General features: G+C 33.5%; 1 protein-coding gene across 3 annotated transcripts in view; it reads left to right on the forward strand.

The window, feature by feature from the left end:
- Positions 1-20,762, forward strand: part of LOC145297688 (metabotropic glycine receptor-like) — a 1,009,734-nt gene that overhangs the window by 776,110 nt on the left and 212,862 nt on the right. For all 3 annotated transcript variants that reach the window (XR_013870309.1, XM_080143885.1, XM_080143886.1), the window contains exon 7: positions 7,579-7,773. Coding sequence is in view for 2 of the 3 variants with exons in the window: in XM_080143885.1 (XP_080000011.1) it covers positions 7,579-7,773 (195 nt within the window). In the remaining variant the exon portion in view is untranslated. The remainder of the gene's footprint in view (positions 1-7,578; positions 7,774-20,762) is intronic.

Raw genomic sequence — 20,762 nt, forward strand, 5'->3', positions numbered from 1 at the left:
ATGACACCTGATAGATGATTAAATTTTGACATTTATCAAGTTTTCTGTGAATTAAAAGAAATTTCATATGTTACCATAAGAGTTCTACATCTCTATGCATGGTAAAGTTAGGTACGTGTATATGTTTATATATTTATACGTATATGATTTACTTCTAAACTAATGGACAGATCATTATGAATGATTGTTTCGTTTTGGTTTGATTGTTTTGTTTTACAGTATATTAATTCTTTTCTTGTTATATTTAATGCCGAATCCAGCAATTCTGGGGGAGAATTATGCTGCAAATTGTTTATATCTTAAAATATTTATTCATAGTGTTTCGTTTGGTTTATTTTTTACGGCATATCAACTCTTTTCTGGTTGTATTAAAATAAAAAAAAGCAATTCTGGGGTGAAACTCTGCTACAAGTTCTTTAAATCTTCAAATATTGTGTGCGAAAACTTCTAGTAAGTAAGTTATTAAGTAAATAAGTAAATAATAATAATAATCAGAAGAAGAAGAATGATAATGATAATCGTAATAATAATGATAATATTGATGATTAATAATTAATAATAATAATAATGTTATAATAATAGAAATAATAATAATAATAATAATAATAAAGATAATGATAATGATAATAATAATGACAATAACAATAATAATAAGAAGAAATAAATAAGAAATAAGTAAAAAAAATTTTTTTTCAAACACATCCATCATTATGAATTTAAAATAATATCCCATCAAATCTGGTTCTTGAGTAAATAATTCGAAAAAAGAAAATGATGGTATTTATGCATCTATCTTACCGCATTGAAATCGTTATTTAGAAAGCCATTCTTAACATGGGGAGGGTGTTTTATAATTATGTTGTACTTCCATCAAACAAATTAATAAAACATATCGTAAAAATTAAATTTGACTCTTAAATAATATTTAAAAAATAGCGCAGTAACATAGACGCAAAAACATTCAAATATTTTTTCTTTTAATTTCATTTTACTAACTGTGCAATAAACTATATCAGTTTGAAATAAGTTAAACTTTTTAAAAAAAACATTGGAAGTAAATATTTATTACAAGTCTGTTATTAAGCTCACACAATAAACAAATAATAATTTAAATCTTTAAAAAGAATCTATTACATTCATTTAAAATTTACATAACAGAATCCTCCAATTAACAATTTCAGTTAGTTTTTTTTCTATATTTTTCTATAAGTTTTTATAATTAAAAGTTTATGCGTACATAAAAATTTAACCCATTTAATACTTTTGAACAGAAAGTTAAAACCCCGCGTTTTTTTTTTAATTTTTTTTAGATTTCATTGGTAAGCAAGATTTCTTTTAACCCATCAAGATGTGGCTAGGGTTTTCGTCATCCAATCAAAATGTGGCTAGGTTTTATCTTTAGAGCGACACAAATTCTTTTGTTTTATTATTTCAAATTTTATTAGCCATTTGGGATAATCCATTTTCTTTAAGGGATGTCAGAATAATAACGATCGAGGCGAGTTAGCGTATTAATTTATAGATAATAATAATAATAATAATAATAATAATAATAATAATAATAATAATAATAATAATAATAAAAGATTGCGTGAATGGTTCATAAGGATGACAAAAGTTGAAAATAACGAAAACACCTGGACATGGATGTGAAAAGGATACATAAGCCGAGAAACTGAATCCCTAATAACTACAGCACAAGACAACTCGATAAGAACCAACCGCATCAAAGCAAAGATCGACTAAACACAAGAAAACAGCAAATGCAGACTCTGTGGGCAACGAGACGAGACGATAAACCATATAATAAGTGAATGCAGTAAACTGGCCCAAAAGGAATACAAGAACAGACACGACCAAGTGGGAGGGGTAGTACACTGGGAAATATGCAAACGACTGCATCTTAACGCACAGACAAGTGGTACAAACATAAGCCAGCAACAGTATTTGAAAACGAGAATCACAACGTTCTATGAAACATGGACATACAAACTGATAAATCCATCCAAGCAAGAAGACCGGATGTCGTCATAATTAACAAGAAAGAAAAAGCCTGTCAAATTGTATACTTTGCTGTTCCAACTGATCACATCAAAGAAAAGTAGAAACGGAGCAAATACACAAAGCTAGCCAGAGAGCTGAAAAGGATATGGAAGATGAAGAAAATCAAAATAATACCTATAACAGTAGGAGCACTAGGAACAATCCAGAAAAAGTTTGAAAAAAGAATGGGATAAATTCGAATGAAAGGAATGGCTGGAAAAATACAACGAATAACAATAATGAAAACAGCTTAAATATTAAGGAAACTCCTTCAATGTGGAAACTAACACGCAAGAGCAACAAGTGCGGGCCAGACAAACTGCTGCAAAGGCAAAACATTAAACACTACATGGAACTTAGAATACTGAAGCCGCATATCTATAAGTTCTCTAACCCAACCCTACTCGCATTGCCACATCAATGCCCCCCCCAAAAAAAAGAGCGAGAGCAAATAACCTAGTAGAGTTAAGGAGGAAGTAAAGACCGATGAACTGACCAGACTTCAGCCGGATAAGTGCGATGAAAACTGGGGCCTTGGGGGAGATTTATTGCCACTCAAATTCCAGCAAAGACCAATAACCGCTGCTAACGAGAAATCAATGGCAAGCAACTGTTGCAATAATGCTAGTTTATTTACAAATGTTATCGAAAGAGGTGGAGACTACTGGAAACCTAGGCAGACTTGTTGTTACTCAGCTCCCAGGGAACACCACAGGCCTTTTTCAGGGAGAAATCTTTGAAGACCTGCGTGAAAGCTCCTTGTGAGCCAATAATAATAATAATAATAATAATAATAATAATAGTGAAGGAAACAGTAGAAAAAGAATACAAGCGGAGACTAGCGTTGGGTCTTAGGTCAAGATTAATTGGGAGAAACAAAATATCCGCAATAGACACATGTACAGTAACTATATTTCGATATAGGACCGGTTTTATTCACTGGAAACAACATGAGTTGAAAGATATGAACGGGAAGACAAGGAAAACTGTGACAATGAATAGAGCTCTTCAATCTAAAGTGATGTTGATAGGTTGCATGTGAAAAGAAAAGAAAGAGAAAGAGGACTAGTAGGTGTAGAACGATGTGTAAAAGAAGAAGAAAATAATCTGAAAGTTTACAGCTTCAACTGTCAAGAAAAGCTTATCAAGGGCGTATCAGAATTTTAAAAATTGCAAGAGTGAACTAGCAAGAAGCAAGGAGTTTAAGACAATAAATGAACAAAAAATGAAAGAAAAATGGATTGAAAAGAAAATGCATGGTCAGTTCTGTAGAGATTTACCAGAGGAAGTGGATAATGGAAAAATCTGGCCATGGTTGTCAAAATGTGAATTGAAGGTTGGGACAGAAGCCCTAATATGTGCCGAATAGGAAGAAGCGCTCAAGACAAATTATATGAAGTATCACATCGATAAAATGGCTGAAAGTCCCCGTATGTCGACTGTGTTGACAGAAAGGTAAAGAATGTACAACACTTCATCAACAGTAGTGAGAAGTTAGCTCAAAAGGAGTATAGGTACGGAATGACAATATTTTGAGAAAGGTCCGTTGGGATATATGAAAGAAAAGAGGGTTAGAATGCAGTAAAAAATGGTATGATCATGTTCCAGAAGGGATGGTGGAAAGTGATAATGTGAAATTATTGTGAAATACGAATATCCAATCTGATAATGTGATTGAAGCATGAGACCAGATAAAGTCATGTTGGAAAAATAGGAATATAAGGCAATAATTATTGATATGCCAGCTGATGTGAATGTGGAGGGAAAAGAAAACGAGAAGGTCGAAAATTACCAAGATTTGAAAAGGGAAATAGAAGATTGTGGAAGTGAAAGAAGGTAAACGTTGTATTTATTGTGATGCGAGCCCTGGCGTGTTTAACAAAAGGATTTGACAAGTGGATTGGAAAAAATTGGGATTCATTGCAATGTTGGAGTACTTCAAAAAACTACCATGAAAAAATCTTCTTTCTTAGAACTGCATGCCTGTGGAATTGTCTCCCGTTTTCCTGCTTTCCAGCTGACTACAATATGGTTGTCTCCAAGTCCAACATAAACAAGTTCTTGATGAGCCATTCCACTTAAGTTAACAAATTTACCGAATTTCCATTACTAACGATTACTATATTATCCAATTGACTACTGTACACTCTTAACCTTTATCCTTGAGAGGTTTCTGGCCTTGATAAGTGGTTATGCCTATGTTTTTTTACCTAGGTATAACCACTTATCAAGGCCATATATATATATATATATATATATATATATATATATATATATATATATACGAGTAAACCACCAGCTATCTTGGCTTTTTTGAGTTCCCTAACTAGATTCGGTCGTTTGTATTCTATAGCAGGAATTCTTCAAATATTTTAGAAAATTGAATTAATACTAAACAAACGGCCAACTTTTCTGAAGATTGTAGACTGAGTCGCCAACATCTTTGAGGAATGCAAGATTAGGGAAGAAAGCAATAAAATACATACTGCTAATTTAAATAATAAATACATATATATATATATATATACATACTTATATATACATATGCATATATATACATGCATGTACATACACACACATACACACACATATATATATATAGTCATCAACATGCAGTACTGTTCCGCTGTATCACAGCTCATCAGTGCGGCTAGACAGGCAACTACCTTAAGCCAGGATCGAAACCCGACCGCCCAAATAACAACTAAGGCTTCTCACCATTACGCTATACGGCTGCTGTTGTGTGGGTAGTGAATTAACGATATTTAAACATCATCCAAATGCCTCCGTTCGATTTGTTTACACAAAGGGTTCGCTTAATACGCTAATAGCAGTTTGTATATCACTTCCCCAATATATATATATTATGGGGAAATGGAAACATAGTATACGGTATTTACAGCTTCTCTTCCAATTTTCGGATTTTAATCATGTGAAAAGGCACTTTACTTCTTGTTGACGCATTGATTGTTGCTATTTTTCTCATGAGTTAAGGGCATAATAGATTCCTGACTGATATATTAATTAAGTGGTTGGTTTTGCGCTACGAAACAGATACTGTCAAGAATTGCGAATGTCAACTGAATTAAAGGAATAAATTATAAGATGGTCAACATCATGAACTTTGGAATATAGTCTTTTGTCACTTTTTCACTATATTGCTCTATAATTACATTGAGTTTCTTTAATAATCATTTGGATATATTATAAGAAAATATATTTCCACAGAAATGGATATAATATCACAATTATATATATATATATATATATATATATATACATTTATATATATATGTGTGTGTGTGTGTGTGTGTGTTTGTGTATATATATATATATATATATATATATGGGGGGTATGTGTGTGTCAAGAAACTGTTATTTTTGCATAGAGGTAAGGAAGGTCGTATCTGAAATCACCCTTCTTAATCGAGGTATTCCTTGACTTTAAAGACTTCAGTGTTTGTTTGTTTGTTTGTTTGTTTGTTTGTTTGTTTGTTTGTTTGTTTCCTCGGCATAGTGAACGGCATGGTGCAGCAATTGCATGCGAACTCTTAGAAAGTGTAGTTTAACAAACACATAGAAATGCTGCAAACACAACATTTCCACTTTACTCCTTCGATTTTCAGCTTTGCGCCTGACATGGCATTGCTTGTCAAAAGCAGAGGCAAAAACAATCAGTGAACAATGTATCCTGATGCCTTCTCCACCTGAGTTTTCAACGCAACCCTGTTGGCTGGGTTACGGCGTTAATACTGCATAATGTTAAACGTGTCCGCCATCTGGAGTCCTGCCAAGAACCGCAGTTCCATGAATATAGTTTTGACAGTACCTCGTTGTTACTGCCCCTACAGTAATAGAAAAGGTCTATGCTTTAGTGGGACATTGGTGCTGATGCAACAACAATAGAAACGAGACTTTTAAAAATAGAGACTTACAGAAAGGATATAGATAAACCCAAAACCCACAAAGTCAGTTATGACCTAAAGAGGAACATGTCATATAGCACCTAAATATGGAGAATGGAATCGTCTGTTTATCCTATAAAAATTGATGACTACTAAGATTACATGTGACTTGATAAATGAATTTCTTAATCTTCTGTAGGATATTGCTTATTGTCGTTAGTGTCTAAACACGTGCATCTTCTGTTGTAATCCAGGTTGTTAGTAATACTTGCACTGTTAAACTTAGCTGTTTTATAGAAAGTTTTGTGAGCGCGTGTTTGATTTAAGTTTTATTTAAACAGGACAAAAATAGAAAAATTGTATGCTTATGTACGTGCGTGTGAGAGCGAGAAAAAAGAGAGATTTAGAGAGAATGAATTGAAAGGGGGGAAACATTATTTACATATTTAGATTTACCGACTTTGAACCACTTCCACTCCCTTGCTGGCTGGCAAGGAGACCGCTGAGTTCTGCGTCCGTTCTTGTCGATGTTCCGGTGCTGAGATAGCGAATTGCGCTTCTGGGCGCATGTCACTTGATTTCTGATTTCCGCTATTTAGCTCTCCTCTCTTTTTAGGAATCCGCTTCGCTATCGAACACCTATACAGTTTGTAAATATACTTCTGCGTCCTTTACTCTTGTATAAGAACTTTCTATGTTAACCTGATCATTTGTTGTAACACATTATTGAACATAATTGTTAATAATGGCTTCCTTTCAAAAAATAGCAAATTCATTTACAGTAATTAGATACTGAGTTCGGGATAGAAGTATTTAAAGTCAAACATTTTCGTGTTTAGTGTCATTTGGATTATTCGTTATATCTTTTACGAGACCAATGTAACGTCCGATCTTCTTCAGGTACATCTTGTAAAAATAGTTAATTTTTATATCCAACCTAGAACATGTACCGAATTTAGAACGGAACCTGTTATTTAATCCACGAGAGATAGCTTGGTCTTGTTCTGTCAGCCATGATCGGATAGAAGTCTTAAGTACTTCTTACTTGAATAGAAGTCGACAGCCCAATCCTCGTCGTGGGCGATATTAAGAAGAGTACCGTTCTGGTTCTGTGTAGGCTACTCTATCATTTTCACCAATACCAATAGAATAGGTATAAATCCACATACTTGCCCTTCAAGTATGGATTAAATAGTAGGGTAGACAAGTCTCTCAAACCCAGAAATAATACCCATCTTTGGAATCGGAAAAATCGTAACTCACGACGAAATACTTCAAATCGGCTTAGCTTTTAAAAAGAAATACATCTTTAGTTGTAATAAGATCATTACATTATTACATTTGCGAATTATATGCGCACATTCCACGTTATTTCACACGTAATCTTTTACACATAATGTGCTATATGTAATCCGAAAATTTAACTGAATAGTTAGAATTTTTTAACGAACTATAATCGGGCATTGTCTCCGAATCAAGAATTAAGAACTGAATTTATATTTGTATGCGAATTGGGAAAATAATGGAATCGTCTAATTGCAAATTCGTATACATGTATGCCAATGCAAGATTTGTGTATCTTTTATTTCTTTTATAATAAATATATTTCGACATTGTTTTTATTTTTCAGAAAGCACCCAACACTTACTATACAGGTTTTGCTTGTCTACCGTGCGCACCCGGATGCGAGACCTGCGAAGATGGACGCCCGTGTATTTTGGCACTCAATTGGATACAACGAAGTATTCTACTCGGCATCGCTGGTTTAATCATGTGTTGCATCCCGCTCTTAATCTGGTTTACAGTTCAGTACCGCGAAATCAAGGTTAGTGGAAATACATATATTCCTATTTATTTGCTTCTCCACGAGGGCAATATGTGACCCCCAGTCGCTTTTAATGTGGAGGAAGCCAAGCTTCCCAAAAAGAGGTACTCTGGACGTAGGCAAAAATAATAATTTCTTTAGTATAGAAGGGTTTCCTTTACATTGACAAAGGACAAGTTTACTTGAGTGTAGCATTAGAACAGATACTACACCTTGATATAAAAATCAGAGTGTATGCTACACATAAGTTAATTTGAACATTTTAATTTGACATTAATAAAGGACAAATTAACTTGAGTGTTGCATCAGAATAGATATTGCATTCTGATTTATATATCAGAGTGTAGTATCTGTTCTGACGCTACACTCAAGTTAATTTGTCCTTTGTAAATGTAGGGAACCCTTATTATACTAAGACAAGTCTAGAAGTTCTGTAAAACTTATACTACTTGTTTGTGACATTTTCCTATGACGTAATTGCTAACGTTTTTAACGTAATTTTCTATAGATAAAATATAAAATGTAGTATCTCTCTCACACACACACAAATACAAACACATAGCATTACTACGTGTAGTGAATTGGAAAATAGTGTTGAAAGCCTATTAAATATGTAAAATAAAAACAAAAAATCCGAAATTTGTTTCTTTCTGCGCGTACTATTGCCCTCTCTCTCTCTCTCTCTCTCGTTTTTTCTCTCTCTTTCTATATATATATATATATATATATATATATATATATATATGTAATTTCGGTGATCTGACGAAAATCGCTGTGTCAACTTGATTATGCCGTATATATATATATATATATATATATATATATATATATATCTGACGATCTGACGAAAATCGCTGTGTCAACTTGATTATGCCGTATATATATATATATATATATATATATATATATATATATATATATATCTGACGATCTGACGAAAATCGCTGTGTCAACGTGATTATGCCGTATATATATATATATATATATATATATATATATATATATATATATATATCTGTGTCAACGTGATTATGCCGTATATATATATCTGTGTCAACGTGATTATGCCGTATATATATATATATATATATATATATATATATATATATATATATATATATATATATACGGCATAATCACGCTGACACAGCGATTTTCGTCAGATCACCGAAATTGAGCCTAGTTAGTACCAGATAGGTAACCATTAGGGAATTCTAAGCGCTGTATGTGCTCTCCGCTTATCTCGGCATTGTTTCCAGTCGGCTTGAGACTTCACTTGCCACTGGTATTTCACAACGCCGACTCAGGAGACATGTGATTGGAGATTATGCAACTCTTGCTACAAAAAAAATCAATATCCTGTCAAGGTTGAAGAAAAATACTATGTGTGTGTGTGTGTGTGTGTGTGTGTGTGTGTGTGTGTGTGTGTGAATATTATTGGCTACATATGTGCTTACGTTAGTCACTTGTGATTTCTTTCGCAACCCAGCATCATCAAGTCCATAATTTTTAGTTGAAACTACTGGGCTGATTATGTTGGATTTTGAAAGAAGTCATAGCTAAAAGATGTATGCACATATGTAGCCATTAATGTTTTATACATTATACAATTATACAGGTCTAGTTGTTATCGAGCACTGTTCTATAAACACAACTGTATCATTAAATTAACATCTAAAAAAAAAAACAAAGTAATACAATCATTACATATATATATATATATATATATATATATATATAAACATATATACAAATATAACCGCAATAATACAATTATTTATATATATATATATATATATATATATATATATATATATAGGACATTCCCTGTTTACAAGGAAGGGGTTGTTTTAAACGAACGTGGATAGTCTCCAAGATCTCTAGATGATATTGCGAATGAGCATGATTCACGACATAAAATAGGTTACTGTTAACATTCGTTAAGGACATCGACTTTTTAAATACATAATCCGTTATAAAAGCGTCCATTGGTGGGTTAATTTTATACCTAACTTTACTAAAATTCTACACCCCAATCCCAACGTCGTCCTAATCACGCAGTTTCAGTTCATAAGTTACTTATGATAGTAGGGGTGCTAAGTCGTCTTTTTGACAAGACACTTTAATGGTTTTGTAGAGAGCATAACACGCATATTAGAAGTAAAATATCGATTTTTTAACTGTGGAGCTGATTTGCTTGTGAATTCTAAGAACCAATAACTATTACAAATACTCTATCAAATAATGAGTACTAGCATCTTGATGTTATTGGAATCAGTCAGCAAAAGAAAAATTAACCTTTTTTTCCAAATAAAACATCATACGTTTGTTAAATGTATGATTTATATTCATATTCCTTGGTTAGGGACAGTAAGTGAGAAATTCTCTACGCAATTCAGTGGGTGCATTATATCTCCATAGCAAAGCAGACGATTTTTTTCCGTGTCGTCTAAAATTAGCATGACTTCGGAAAATGAGGATGACGATGACGAAGTAGTTAACGGCGCAGACTAAAAACCTGGGTGTGCCAAGTTCGAGTCTAGTTCATTCAACAGAATGTCTGATTAGAAACATTTGCGTTCGTTGAATGTAAGTGTGCAGCGGGTTGATTCTATATATGAAAATCGGGTACTAATGCACTTATTGATCCGTGCTGAAATAATAACTTTATTATTTAAAAATCCATTCTTAACGCGGGGGGAGGGTGTTTTGTACTTATTCTGTACTTTAACCTTACAATTGAATAAAAAAGGTATAAGAAAATTCTAATTAAACTTGGAAATACGATTTAAAAAATAGCGCGGATCAGTAAGTGCATTAGCACCGAAAATCGAATAGATCACACTTGCGTAAATGCACGTATTATCGTTCGCAGATGCCGAGAAACAATTTATAATATGCCTTACAAAAAAAAACACGAAAGAAGAAATTTGTGCAAGAAAAAGTCATGAGACGCACCATTTAATTTTCTAGAATCCACAGTCGACTTATACACAGGTAATACCTAAAATGACACAATGTTTTGGGTCTTAAAATGCACGTCGACTTATACACAAGTATGTACGCTAATTGTAGGGTTGCAGAGTTTGACTCGTAAGAATGCAAAAATCTGGAATCTGATTTTTACTTTCTGAGGAACCAATAGATAGTCTTAATATTTGAAGAATTTAATATAAGGAATCAGATTTTTTTTCTTTCTTTTTTTGTCGGATTTTATGTCTTTCAATTCTGCGACTTTGATTAACTTAGTAATTAACCAATTCATCAAAGAGTAAAAATAATAAATATCATCTCACCTATGTTGACCAGAACCTTTAAATGCAACCGCTGTTATTAATTATAATAAGGAAGTCTATTTACTTTTGTCATGTTTGAGTATAGGATGTTCGAATATTAGGTACTGATACAGATTGTGACTTTTCGTACATATCTTCCGGTTCTTTACGAAGACAACCGAACGATAATGAAACCCTTATCCAATAAAAATGCGAGACGGCAGACGATAATATAAACAATTATGAATTCAGTAAACTACAACGTTCGTTTACGTTGCTGCAACAGCAGAATTTCAAATTTTTGGAAAATAAAAAAAAATTTGGAAAACCTAAGGCTAAAAAATATAGGAAAATATGTTCGTTTTTCTCCCTAAAATAAAATATAAGAAACTGTTATTTTATTTCACTCTAAGACTGACTAATTCTAACCTACTTAATTTACATCAAAATTAATATTTGTACCAAAAGTAATGAAATAAATAAAAATAATAAAAATTAAATATATGCTAGCTTTCTCATAAAAAAAAACCCCTTTCTTGTAAGAAAAAATGTAACATGTATGTTAATCGTTAAAAAAATGTTTTTTTTCATAAAATTCAATATACCGCTATTTTTTGAGTTGATATATTTTTTGTTTTCATGTTCTTAATATTGTTTCTGTTATAGGCGGAAATGAAAGGAAAGAACTCTAAAATAATAAGTCTGTCTTCTCTGGTAGACAGGACAGACAGAGCAAAGCAAGATGGCGGACGCACATTAAAAACAATATCGTTCTTGTAAAATTATATTTTTATATTGTCGGTCCCTCAACAAAAGGACGGAGGACCTGTAAATTCACCCTTGTCCATTCGTCCGTTCTTCTGTCCGCACTTTTCTCAATAACTACGTCTTTGAATTGTTTGAAATTTTGCATAAACATTAAACATGATATGAGTAAAAAAGTAACAGAACGGGTTTTTCGGGAAAACTCTGGTTACCCTCCCCCCACACCGTAGGGGTGCATTTTCGATTAAAATGGCTAAAATTCACACATTTGTGCTTATTAAAAAAATGATTGATGCCTCGGATTTTTATAAAACTTTCTGAATAGTTGTAACTGACTGATTTCTATATAATTTTGTTTGTTTATACTTCGCAATAACTCTTGGGTGTGCTCCAGTGGATCTTTTAGGGCTAATAAAAACACTTCATTTTGGGGACTATTTTACCATACTGGTCCAAAATTTTCTGTGTATGTCTATTTAGCAGTTTTGCATGGTGCTTAACTCAAATTTAAATATGTTAAGGCTTTGGAGACTTTGGGGCTAATGGGAAGCAAATGATGGACTTAGTTATTTCTTTTTTGCAGGTTGCAGAACTCAAATTTACATATGTTAAAGCCTAAAATTGTACCGTTTGTTCATTTTCACTATGATTTGACGTCCCCTGGAGACTTTTGAGGTTAAATAGTGGGGGGATGCTGAACTTAGTCATTTTTTTATGCCTCGTTCACTGTGCATTCACGGGGGACCATGCATGCTTCACTTGTTATTAAATAGTTTTTCTGTGCATACGCTAATTCTTACAACCAGCAACAAATGACATCATAGTCATGAACGTGACAGTTTCATTACTTTTGCCCTCCTTGATAGCATTGTCTCATTTTGAATTGTGTCGTTTTCATTCGGCATCTTTCGACTGTTTACGTAAATATTCGAAAGCTGCTAAGGGAAAATCGGTTTTGGCATGGGTCACTTACTGTAGCAGAACTGAATATTATTCATTTTTATCAGATATTAACATTTACTGTTAAATTTTATAGAATTAGACACCTAGACAGAACTTATGGGATGACTTCATAGTTTCAACGATTCTTTTAAACTGTTCTTCGATCATTATTTGTATTTTGAAACCCTATATTTGAAATGTTGCAAACCATTATTCAAAACCGCTATGTAACCTTCAACAGCTTCGTCATATATTCTATAAATGGTTTCACACGTTTCGCCATATTTTTTTTTTTTTCAAAAAACGAACATTACGTGCCAAAATGCAGCAGATGATTATGAAGAACTTGTCTTGATAAGGACTGACAAGCAAGAAACATCCTGATTATTGGTGTGAGATTTCTTCTAAAAATGGCAAAATATAAATTTAGGAATTATATAAAACGTGCAAGGAAACAGTTGTCGTCATATATTAACGATATTTAATTGAATTATCTCCGAAAGTTGCGAAATTATGAATTTTAAAAGGAAAGAAGTTATTAATCAAATATATCATTTGCGTGTTTCTCCTTGTCTAGGGACCCATAAGTGATATATCCAACAGTTGCGAGAAACGTCGCATGGTAGGGAATTGTACACACGTGTGAATTTTTTCTCTTTCTCACACAAACACATCTGTGTGTCTGTGTGTGTGTGTGTACATTTTAACACACCAATTCTCGCAGGTTACCGAAGTGAAGCAACGATTAGTCTGGCCAGTACCAGTTGTGTGATTATTTAAGGATGCTACGCGCTGTATATACCGAGCCGGGACGTAATAATTTCCAGCTTTGTATCTGGAGGCGTGTATATATATATATATATATATATATATATATATATATATATATATTATATATATATACTTCTATAAATCTGTTTCTCTTTTGTGTGCATTTATATTCATATTAAAAACCCTCCTTTCTATTTATTTAAAAAGAAAATACAATTTTCTTATATATGGGTCGTATAATTGCATTCACTAGCAAAAGATCTAGCTAATTTGCATATTCTTTTAAACATTCATTTTAATTAATTCCTTATTAGTTTTTTTCGGTTTTCTTATGGAATGATCATCTTTAGTCAACTATTACGTGTAATTATATTCATGCAGATATTCTACATGATTTATACTTGCATAATATTTGCGTAAAAAGTGTGCAGTAAACACAAAAATGTTTCCATATATATTTATCTATACGTATATATTTTTGTTTTTCTGTCTATCTATCTATTTATAAAAGTGAACGTGTCTGTGTGTGTCTGTGTGTGTCTGTGTACATTTTCCTATGCAATAACTCAATTTTTAGTCTACAGATTTGATATACAGGGTACTGAGATTTGGGAAAATCGATGTGATCGGTTTTGGACCAGAAATTTGGCGATTAAGGGGTAAAAATTCAACGATTTGACCTTTGAGAACTCTACCAAACTCCTCCTACAATTTTGGGTCTACGCACTTGAAATTTTAGATATAGGTTCCTTGGACATGGATCTAACTTAATAACTTGATTTGAGCCCAAAACAATAAATTTTAAGGGGTCATAATAGGGGGCAAAGTTTAAAAAATTGACCTCTGCGGTCTCTTTCAAATTACTCAGACAATTTCTGGTCTAAATATTTGAAATTTTACATAAAGGGTATTCAGAGAAAGGGCAAGCTTTTTCATCAGTTTGGGTCGAAAATGTTTAGTTACCAATATATAAATGTATGTATGTATGTATGTATGTATGTTTGCATGTTTATTTTAAACTTTCAATAGATGCCACGGATTTTACCAAGAGCAGTATCGTTTTAAAGTTCGATTTTTCATACGACAAATATCGAAAAATTGGCTAAAAACATTAATATCTTCCCCTTCAACTAGGCACTTTTCTACAGGGGGGTCACTTTTTTCGCCCATATTTTTTAAAGTTATCCTCTCCTTTAGATTGTCTAGCCTTAATTTTAAAAAATGTCGCTTCCGGTTTGGCGGTGGTTGTAACAGCATAAACATTAGGTTTTACCCCATTCTTTTCCTCCTTTGCAGTACTGGTTCGAGCCTGCCTTCCTACTACCACTTTTTTTTTTTTTTGCTCAACATACACATCCAAAAACCCGGGCAACGCTGGGATGAAATGCTAGTATATATATAAAAGTGAACGAGTGTGTGTGTGTGTGTACATTTCCCTACGCAATAACTCTGACAATTTTTAGTCTACAGACTCGAAATTTGATATACAGTGTACTGAGATTTGGGAAAATCGATGTGATTGGTTTTCGGACAGAAATTTGGGTGTTAAAGGGTCAAAGTTCAACGATTTGACCTTTGAGAACTCTACCAAACTCCTCCTACAATTTTGGGTCTAAACACTTGAAATTTTAGATATAGGTTCCTTGGGCATGGATCTAACTTAATAACTTGATTTGAGTCCAAAGCAATAAATATTAAGGGGTCATAATAGGGGTCAAAGTTAAAAAATTTACCATTTTTTTGCTCAGCATACACCTTCAAACACCCGGACAACGCCGGCCACCCATGCTAGTATATATATATATATATATATATATATATATATATATATATATATGTATATATATATATATATATATATATGTATAAGTGAGAATTTGTGTGTATATGTGTGTGTGAGGACATTTCTCACCCAATATGCTCAATGAATTTTTGATCCACATACTTGACATTCGGTATATAGGATATTCAGTTACGTGGAAAAAAATTACATCCGTTTTCATCCGGAAAAAGAGGCTGCTAATAGGTCAAAATTTAAATATTAGTACGTGGGAATCATCGGATTTTTATCCGTTTACGCATGCGTAAATGGTTCACATTACAGATTACTTGTGTTAAGAATAAGTATGGTTTGAAAACGCCTTTTAAAGATTGTGTCACGCTGGTCTAATGGTTATCGTACTTGATTCACTGCCTTATGGTCTTGGTTTCGATCTCAGCTCGAGCTTTCTTTATTTTACTTACAATTAGTGAACCGTCTAGATAAAACATAATACTCGCATGCACATGTCTCAGTTTCGTTCCGTATTTTTTTTACTTCATTTTTTAAGGATTTTTACGTTAAGATTAATACAGGTAACGCGGAGTATATTTTCTAGTGTATATATATATATATATATATATATATAGTGTATATATTACGTCTGTCTGACGTAATGAACATTTAAATTAACATGTTTAAAATTCAACGCTATTTCACACGATTAATGGTAGCCGAATGGATACGGCCTCCGCTAATCGAGCCAGAGATGTCTCGTGTCGCGGGGTTCGAATCGTTCGACTGGTAGTAATCGTGACACCCTGCACTGAAGAATCCCGAAAGGATGAAACACTAGTGTCTGTAGGTATTTAATTATTATAGTAAAAAATTTAAAAAAATTAAAAAAAAATTATATATATATATATATATATATCACAGTCTGGGTAAGACTGTTAACTTGAGAAGCAGCGTATCTTCGATTTTTACTTTGGCACCAAAGCGAACAGTATTTAGGGCAGTATTGAAATCGTTTTTCCTGTAGGCTTCTTATCAATTCTAGTGAGTTCACTCTCCAAGATTGTTACGGACCGTCTTTTGAAAGAGATAACAAGTTTATTTCTTTTTGCCTGGGTCGCCCATACCGGATAATGTTAACCGGGCTATCCAAACCATTTTTATACGCCAGAGTGTGCCTCATTTAAGGGTTCTGGCTTAACTCTCCCCACTTTCCGACCTTGTGTCATATCTTACTGCGGTGGAGAGGAAATAAGTATCAGTTTTAATAAAAAGTAAATACGTTTATAATAATCATTGGCAAATATTACGATGATCAATGTCGTTTTATTGTCAACTTAAGTGCTTTGTTTTATGGTAAAACAGAGGGAAGGTCAAGCAAGGAAGAAGCATGTAACGCCGAAGTTTACTCTTCATGTTAAATGCGGGTGTATATTTGTAAATGTATGTATAAAAGACAGCTCTGTATGTTTTGGTGCATGAACGTGTGTAGCTGTGTTTATAAATAAATGACAAATTATTTCGTCTATAAAATAATCTCACTTCATTTGACAAACGACATGTTGCGAAAAGAGAGGTGAGGAAGTTGCGTTGAACGACAGGACGTACTCATAAATCGTCTCTCGGCTTGTGTTACTCTCTCTCTCTCTCTCTCTCTCTCTCTCTCTCTCTCTCTCTCTCTCTCTCTCTCTCTCTCTCTCTCCGGAAGCATTTGTTTTCATTACGACTGCGTAACACTGAATCTATTGTTCTTTTGTTTAGCATTGACGTTTCTAGCTTGCATCAGAGGTCAGAATCTGAGCCACTTTTTCTCACTTGCTCTTTTTGGGTCATCTGGCATTCTGTTACTTCAATTCTCATTATTGTTTATTCCAGCGTCGCTCGACACATCTCTTGCTATTTTCACAAAAATGTTTTCTGCTCCACGCCTCTCCTTCACCACATCTACATCACCCTTGGTACAAAACAGAAAACAACAAGACAAAACAAAATGCAGAAACATCAATCATTGTCCAAATGATGGGATGAAATGAATTTCAACTGTTTGTGAGATCCGAAAAAATTATTTCGTTTTTCTTTCTTTCCCTCATTCTGATGCCAATTACGATGTCTTTTTTAATCAAAATAATAAAACAATACAATAAAACCACAGTAAAATAGAAACAAATCGGATCGATCTTGGTTTTCAATTCCATAAGCACATTTTTTTGCCTTAAACTTGTCGAATTTCCCCTCACTCTCTATATGAGCTTAAATCCAAACATGGATTCTACGAACTGAGCTTAATTCCTAGAACTGCCCACCTCTGGAACTCTGTTCCGCTGGCCTACAATATGGTCGTCTTCACGGCCAATGTAAACAAGTTCTTGCTGATCCGTCTCCTTAAAAAATCAAGTTATATCAAATTCCTACTACTAACGATTACTATACTGATGACTAGGGCTATGACAACAACACATTCTTTTCATTGTTTTGACTCTCGAGTATATATCAGTTAATATCTTATGTTTTTAGATAGAATGATGTGGTTCTCGATTGATTAACTGTGTCTAACTATGTCGGATATATACTCGAGTCAAAACGATGAAAAGAATATGCTGTTGTCATAGCTCTACTGATGACTACCGTACACACATTAACATTTATCCTCGAGTGGTCTTCGGGTCTTGATAAGTGGTGACCCCCCTCCTTGCAAAAAAAAATGTATGACTCTCCTATCATTTGTGGAAATCGCGCTTCAATTTTTAAACTTGACATTTCGTTAATGACACCTGAGAGTATCATGCGCGCTTCTGCTCAAGTTCAATTTGTGTAATTTATAACTTTATTTACTATTTCAACACACCATGTTTGAAACGAGAAGCCGCTACTATATATCACATATGTCATTCATTGTCTGATCCAAAAGGAGGATAGTTGATTTTTCTAAAGTTTTAGATGGGGGTAAAATGGACCTATTTGTACCATTTTAGCGAGATCTGACTGTCTTGCAGAGCATATTCCTCCCCCATCCCCAGCATTTGCCTTCCTCATGTTTTTTTTGTGCCTCTGCGCTAGCCTTATTTACATCTGTATCGACACTACCTTTACCTATAGGACCTGAAAGTGTCCTACTTATGTGATTATCCGTATCTACGCTATTAACACCTCCTCCTGACATCAAACTACATGTCGCGATATGGCACTTTATCAAGGAAACGTTACTCATCGCCTGAATTATCGCATTGATGTCGACACCTGCCTTTGGGGTTGTTGTTTCCTCAGATTCCGAGTTTGGCACGGAATTACCTAAATATTCGTTTACCTCCTTAATTAAACACGGCCATAAATATTTTTGTTTAATTGCGTGAAAACTCTTTTCTGCGTCCATGTGAGCAATGTTGTCATGATGTTATACCAATCACTTTTCCTAAGATGCGATAGTAAGTATAACTTAATCAGTGATTGCTTGTGTGTTTTAATTTGTATGTCACGCTTACATCTTTTTTCTTCCGAGTGACTGTTGTTTATTTGTTATGACTTTCTATTTCTTGTAATAAATAATTTTATTCCCAGAATTCTTCATTTTTGGATTCGGTTTCGATTATAGTTAAAGGAACTCAAGTTATATACATGTATATATATATATATATATATATATATATATATATATATATGCGTGTGTGTGTGCATATATATGTGTGTGCGCATATATATATATATATATATATATATATATATATATGTATCATATGTATGTATATATATATATATATATATATATATATATATATATATATATATATATATATATATATATATATATACTTCATACGTTTTGGTTTCAGTTTTAATTCAAGCTGATGCACCCAAGTCATGATATGGATAGATTTTTTTTTATTTTTGAAGTCACAACTTTATAATATATAAGAATCGATAAAAAAGATTGACTCTATAATAATATATACCAATTTACATGAATAAAAATATCATATTTAAGCGTATTTTACGAACGGGCTACTAGCTTAGATAAATACTTTTGTAGTTTTAACAAAATAGCTACAATAATATCAGAGCGTTTCCATTTAGGTAGTTTTTAAGATTCTTTTTATGAGTCCGGTCGCTTTTATAATTAGTTTTATAAGTCGAAGTTTTCAGAAATCAAAAGACCCCCTTCACGGGGCTAGCACTTGTACGAGACACATAAATATTCGAATGTTCCAGTAAAGACACATAAATATTCGAATGTTCCAGTAAAGTCCTTTATTTCTCAAATACTGAGTTCGTAAAGAAGTTCAGGACATTCTTCCCCTAATAAACTATTTCAAGATTTTGTAGTATATATTTCATTTTAATTTCTTAGTCTTACTGGATTGCAAGACAAGACTATATCTAGTCTGATAGAGTATTCAACTAAAAAAAAAAAATTCTTCGTTACGTTTCTCTCTTTGTTTTCCCTCTCTGTCCTGCTCTTATCAAGTCTGACGACCTAGTCCACAAACTCCAAAATTCCATCATGATAAGCTTCAATAAAAAATACAACATCAGGGGTCTACGTTCTAACCTTACAGAGGTTGAAGCCCAATTACAGGGGACTAAATCAGACCTTTTATTTTTTAAGCGAAACTGGAATTGGACAGACTATTTCCCTTAATGAGTTCGTAATTAAAGGATACTCTAACCAAACTTCCAAATCAGACCCCCAAGATCGCCATGGGCATGGAATATGGTCCTATATAAAAGATGGCTTTCCATGTGGTAGGGACATCTCCAGAGAAGATCCTAACTTACCCTATATGTGCTTCCGAGTAGCACTAGCTCACACTACGGCATTTATATTTACTCTCTATCGCCCCCATAACAGCAGAGTTACTATCTTTAAAAGCATATATGAGAAAATTGACCAAGTTCTATCAGCATATCCTTCAGCTAACATTCACGTATGTGGAGACTTCAATGTTCACAATGTGGAATGGTTGACCCACTCAAATAATGCCGATGATGAGGGGAGATTCTGTTATGATTTCTCCATTGCTTATGACCTCACTCAGATTGTTCATGAACCCACCCGTGTGCCCGACAATGACGGCCAGTATGCAAGTCTCATAGACCTTTTTCTCACAACTTGCCCAGAACTATGTTCAGTTTCCGTTCTGTCTCCTCTTGGCTCTTCCGACCACTCAGTTGTATCAATTAAGATAAAAATGAAATGTAATAAGTCCTCAGACGTACCTCTCCATCGTACAGTATATCGATACACTATGGCTGACTGGGATAGATTCCGTACATTTATATCGGATCTTCCTCTGCGTTCCATGTTTAAAGAGGATGCGTCGTCTATAGTATCAGACCTCACAGAATTGTTAATTGTAGGTATAGACAATTTCATACCCTCAAAAAAGTTCCAGCAAAAACCTAACAGCCAGCCATGGTTCTCTCCAGAATGTGCTGCTGCTATTGCGCACAGAAATCACTTTTTCCAC

This window comes from Euprymna scolopes, chromosome 18, assembly GCF_053919585.1.
Source record: "Euprymna scolopes isolate OS-2025 chromosome 18, ASM5391958v1, whole genome shotgun sequence".
Classification (NCBI taxonomy): Eukaryota; Metazoa; Mollusca; class Cephalopoda; order Sepiida; family Sepiolidae; genus Euprymna; species Euprymna scolopes.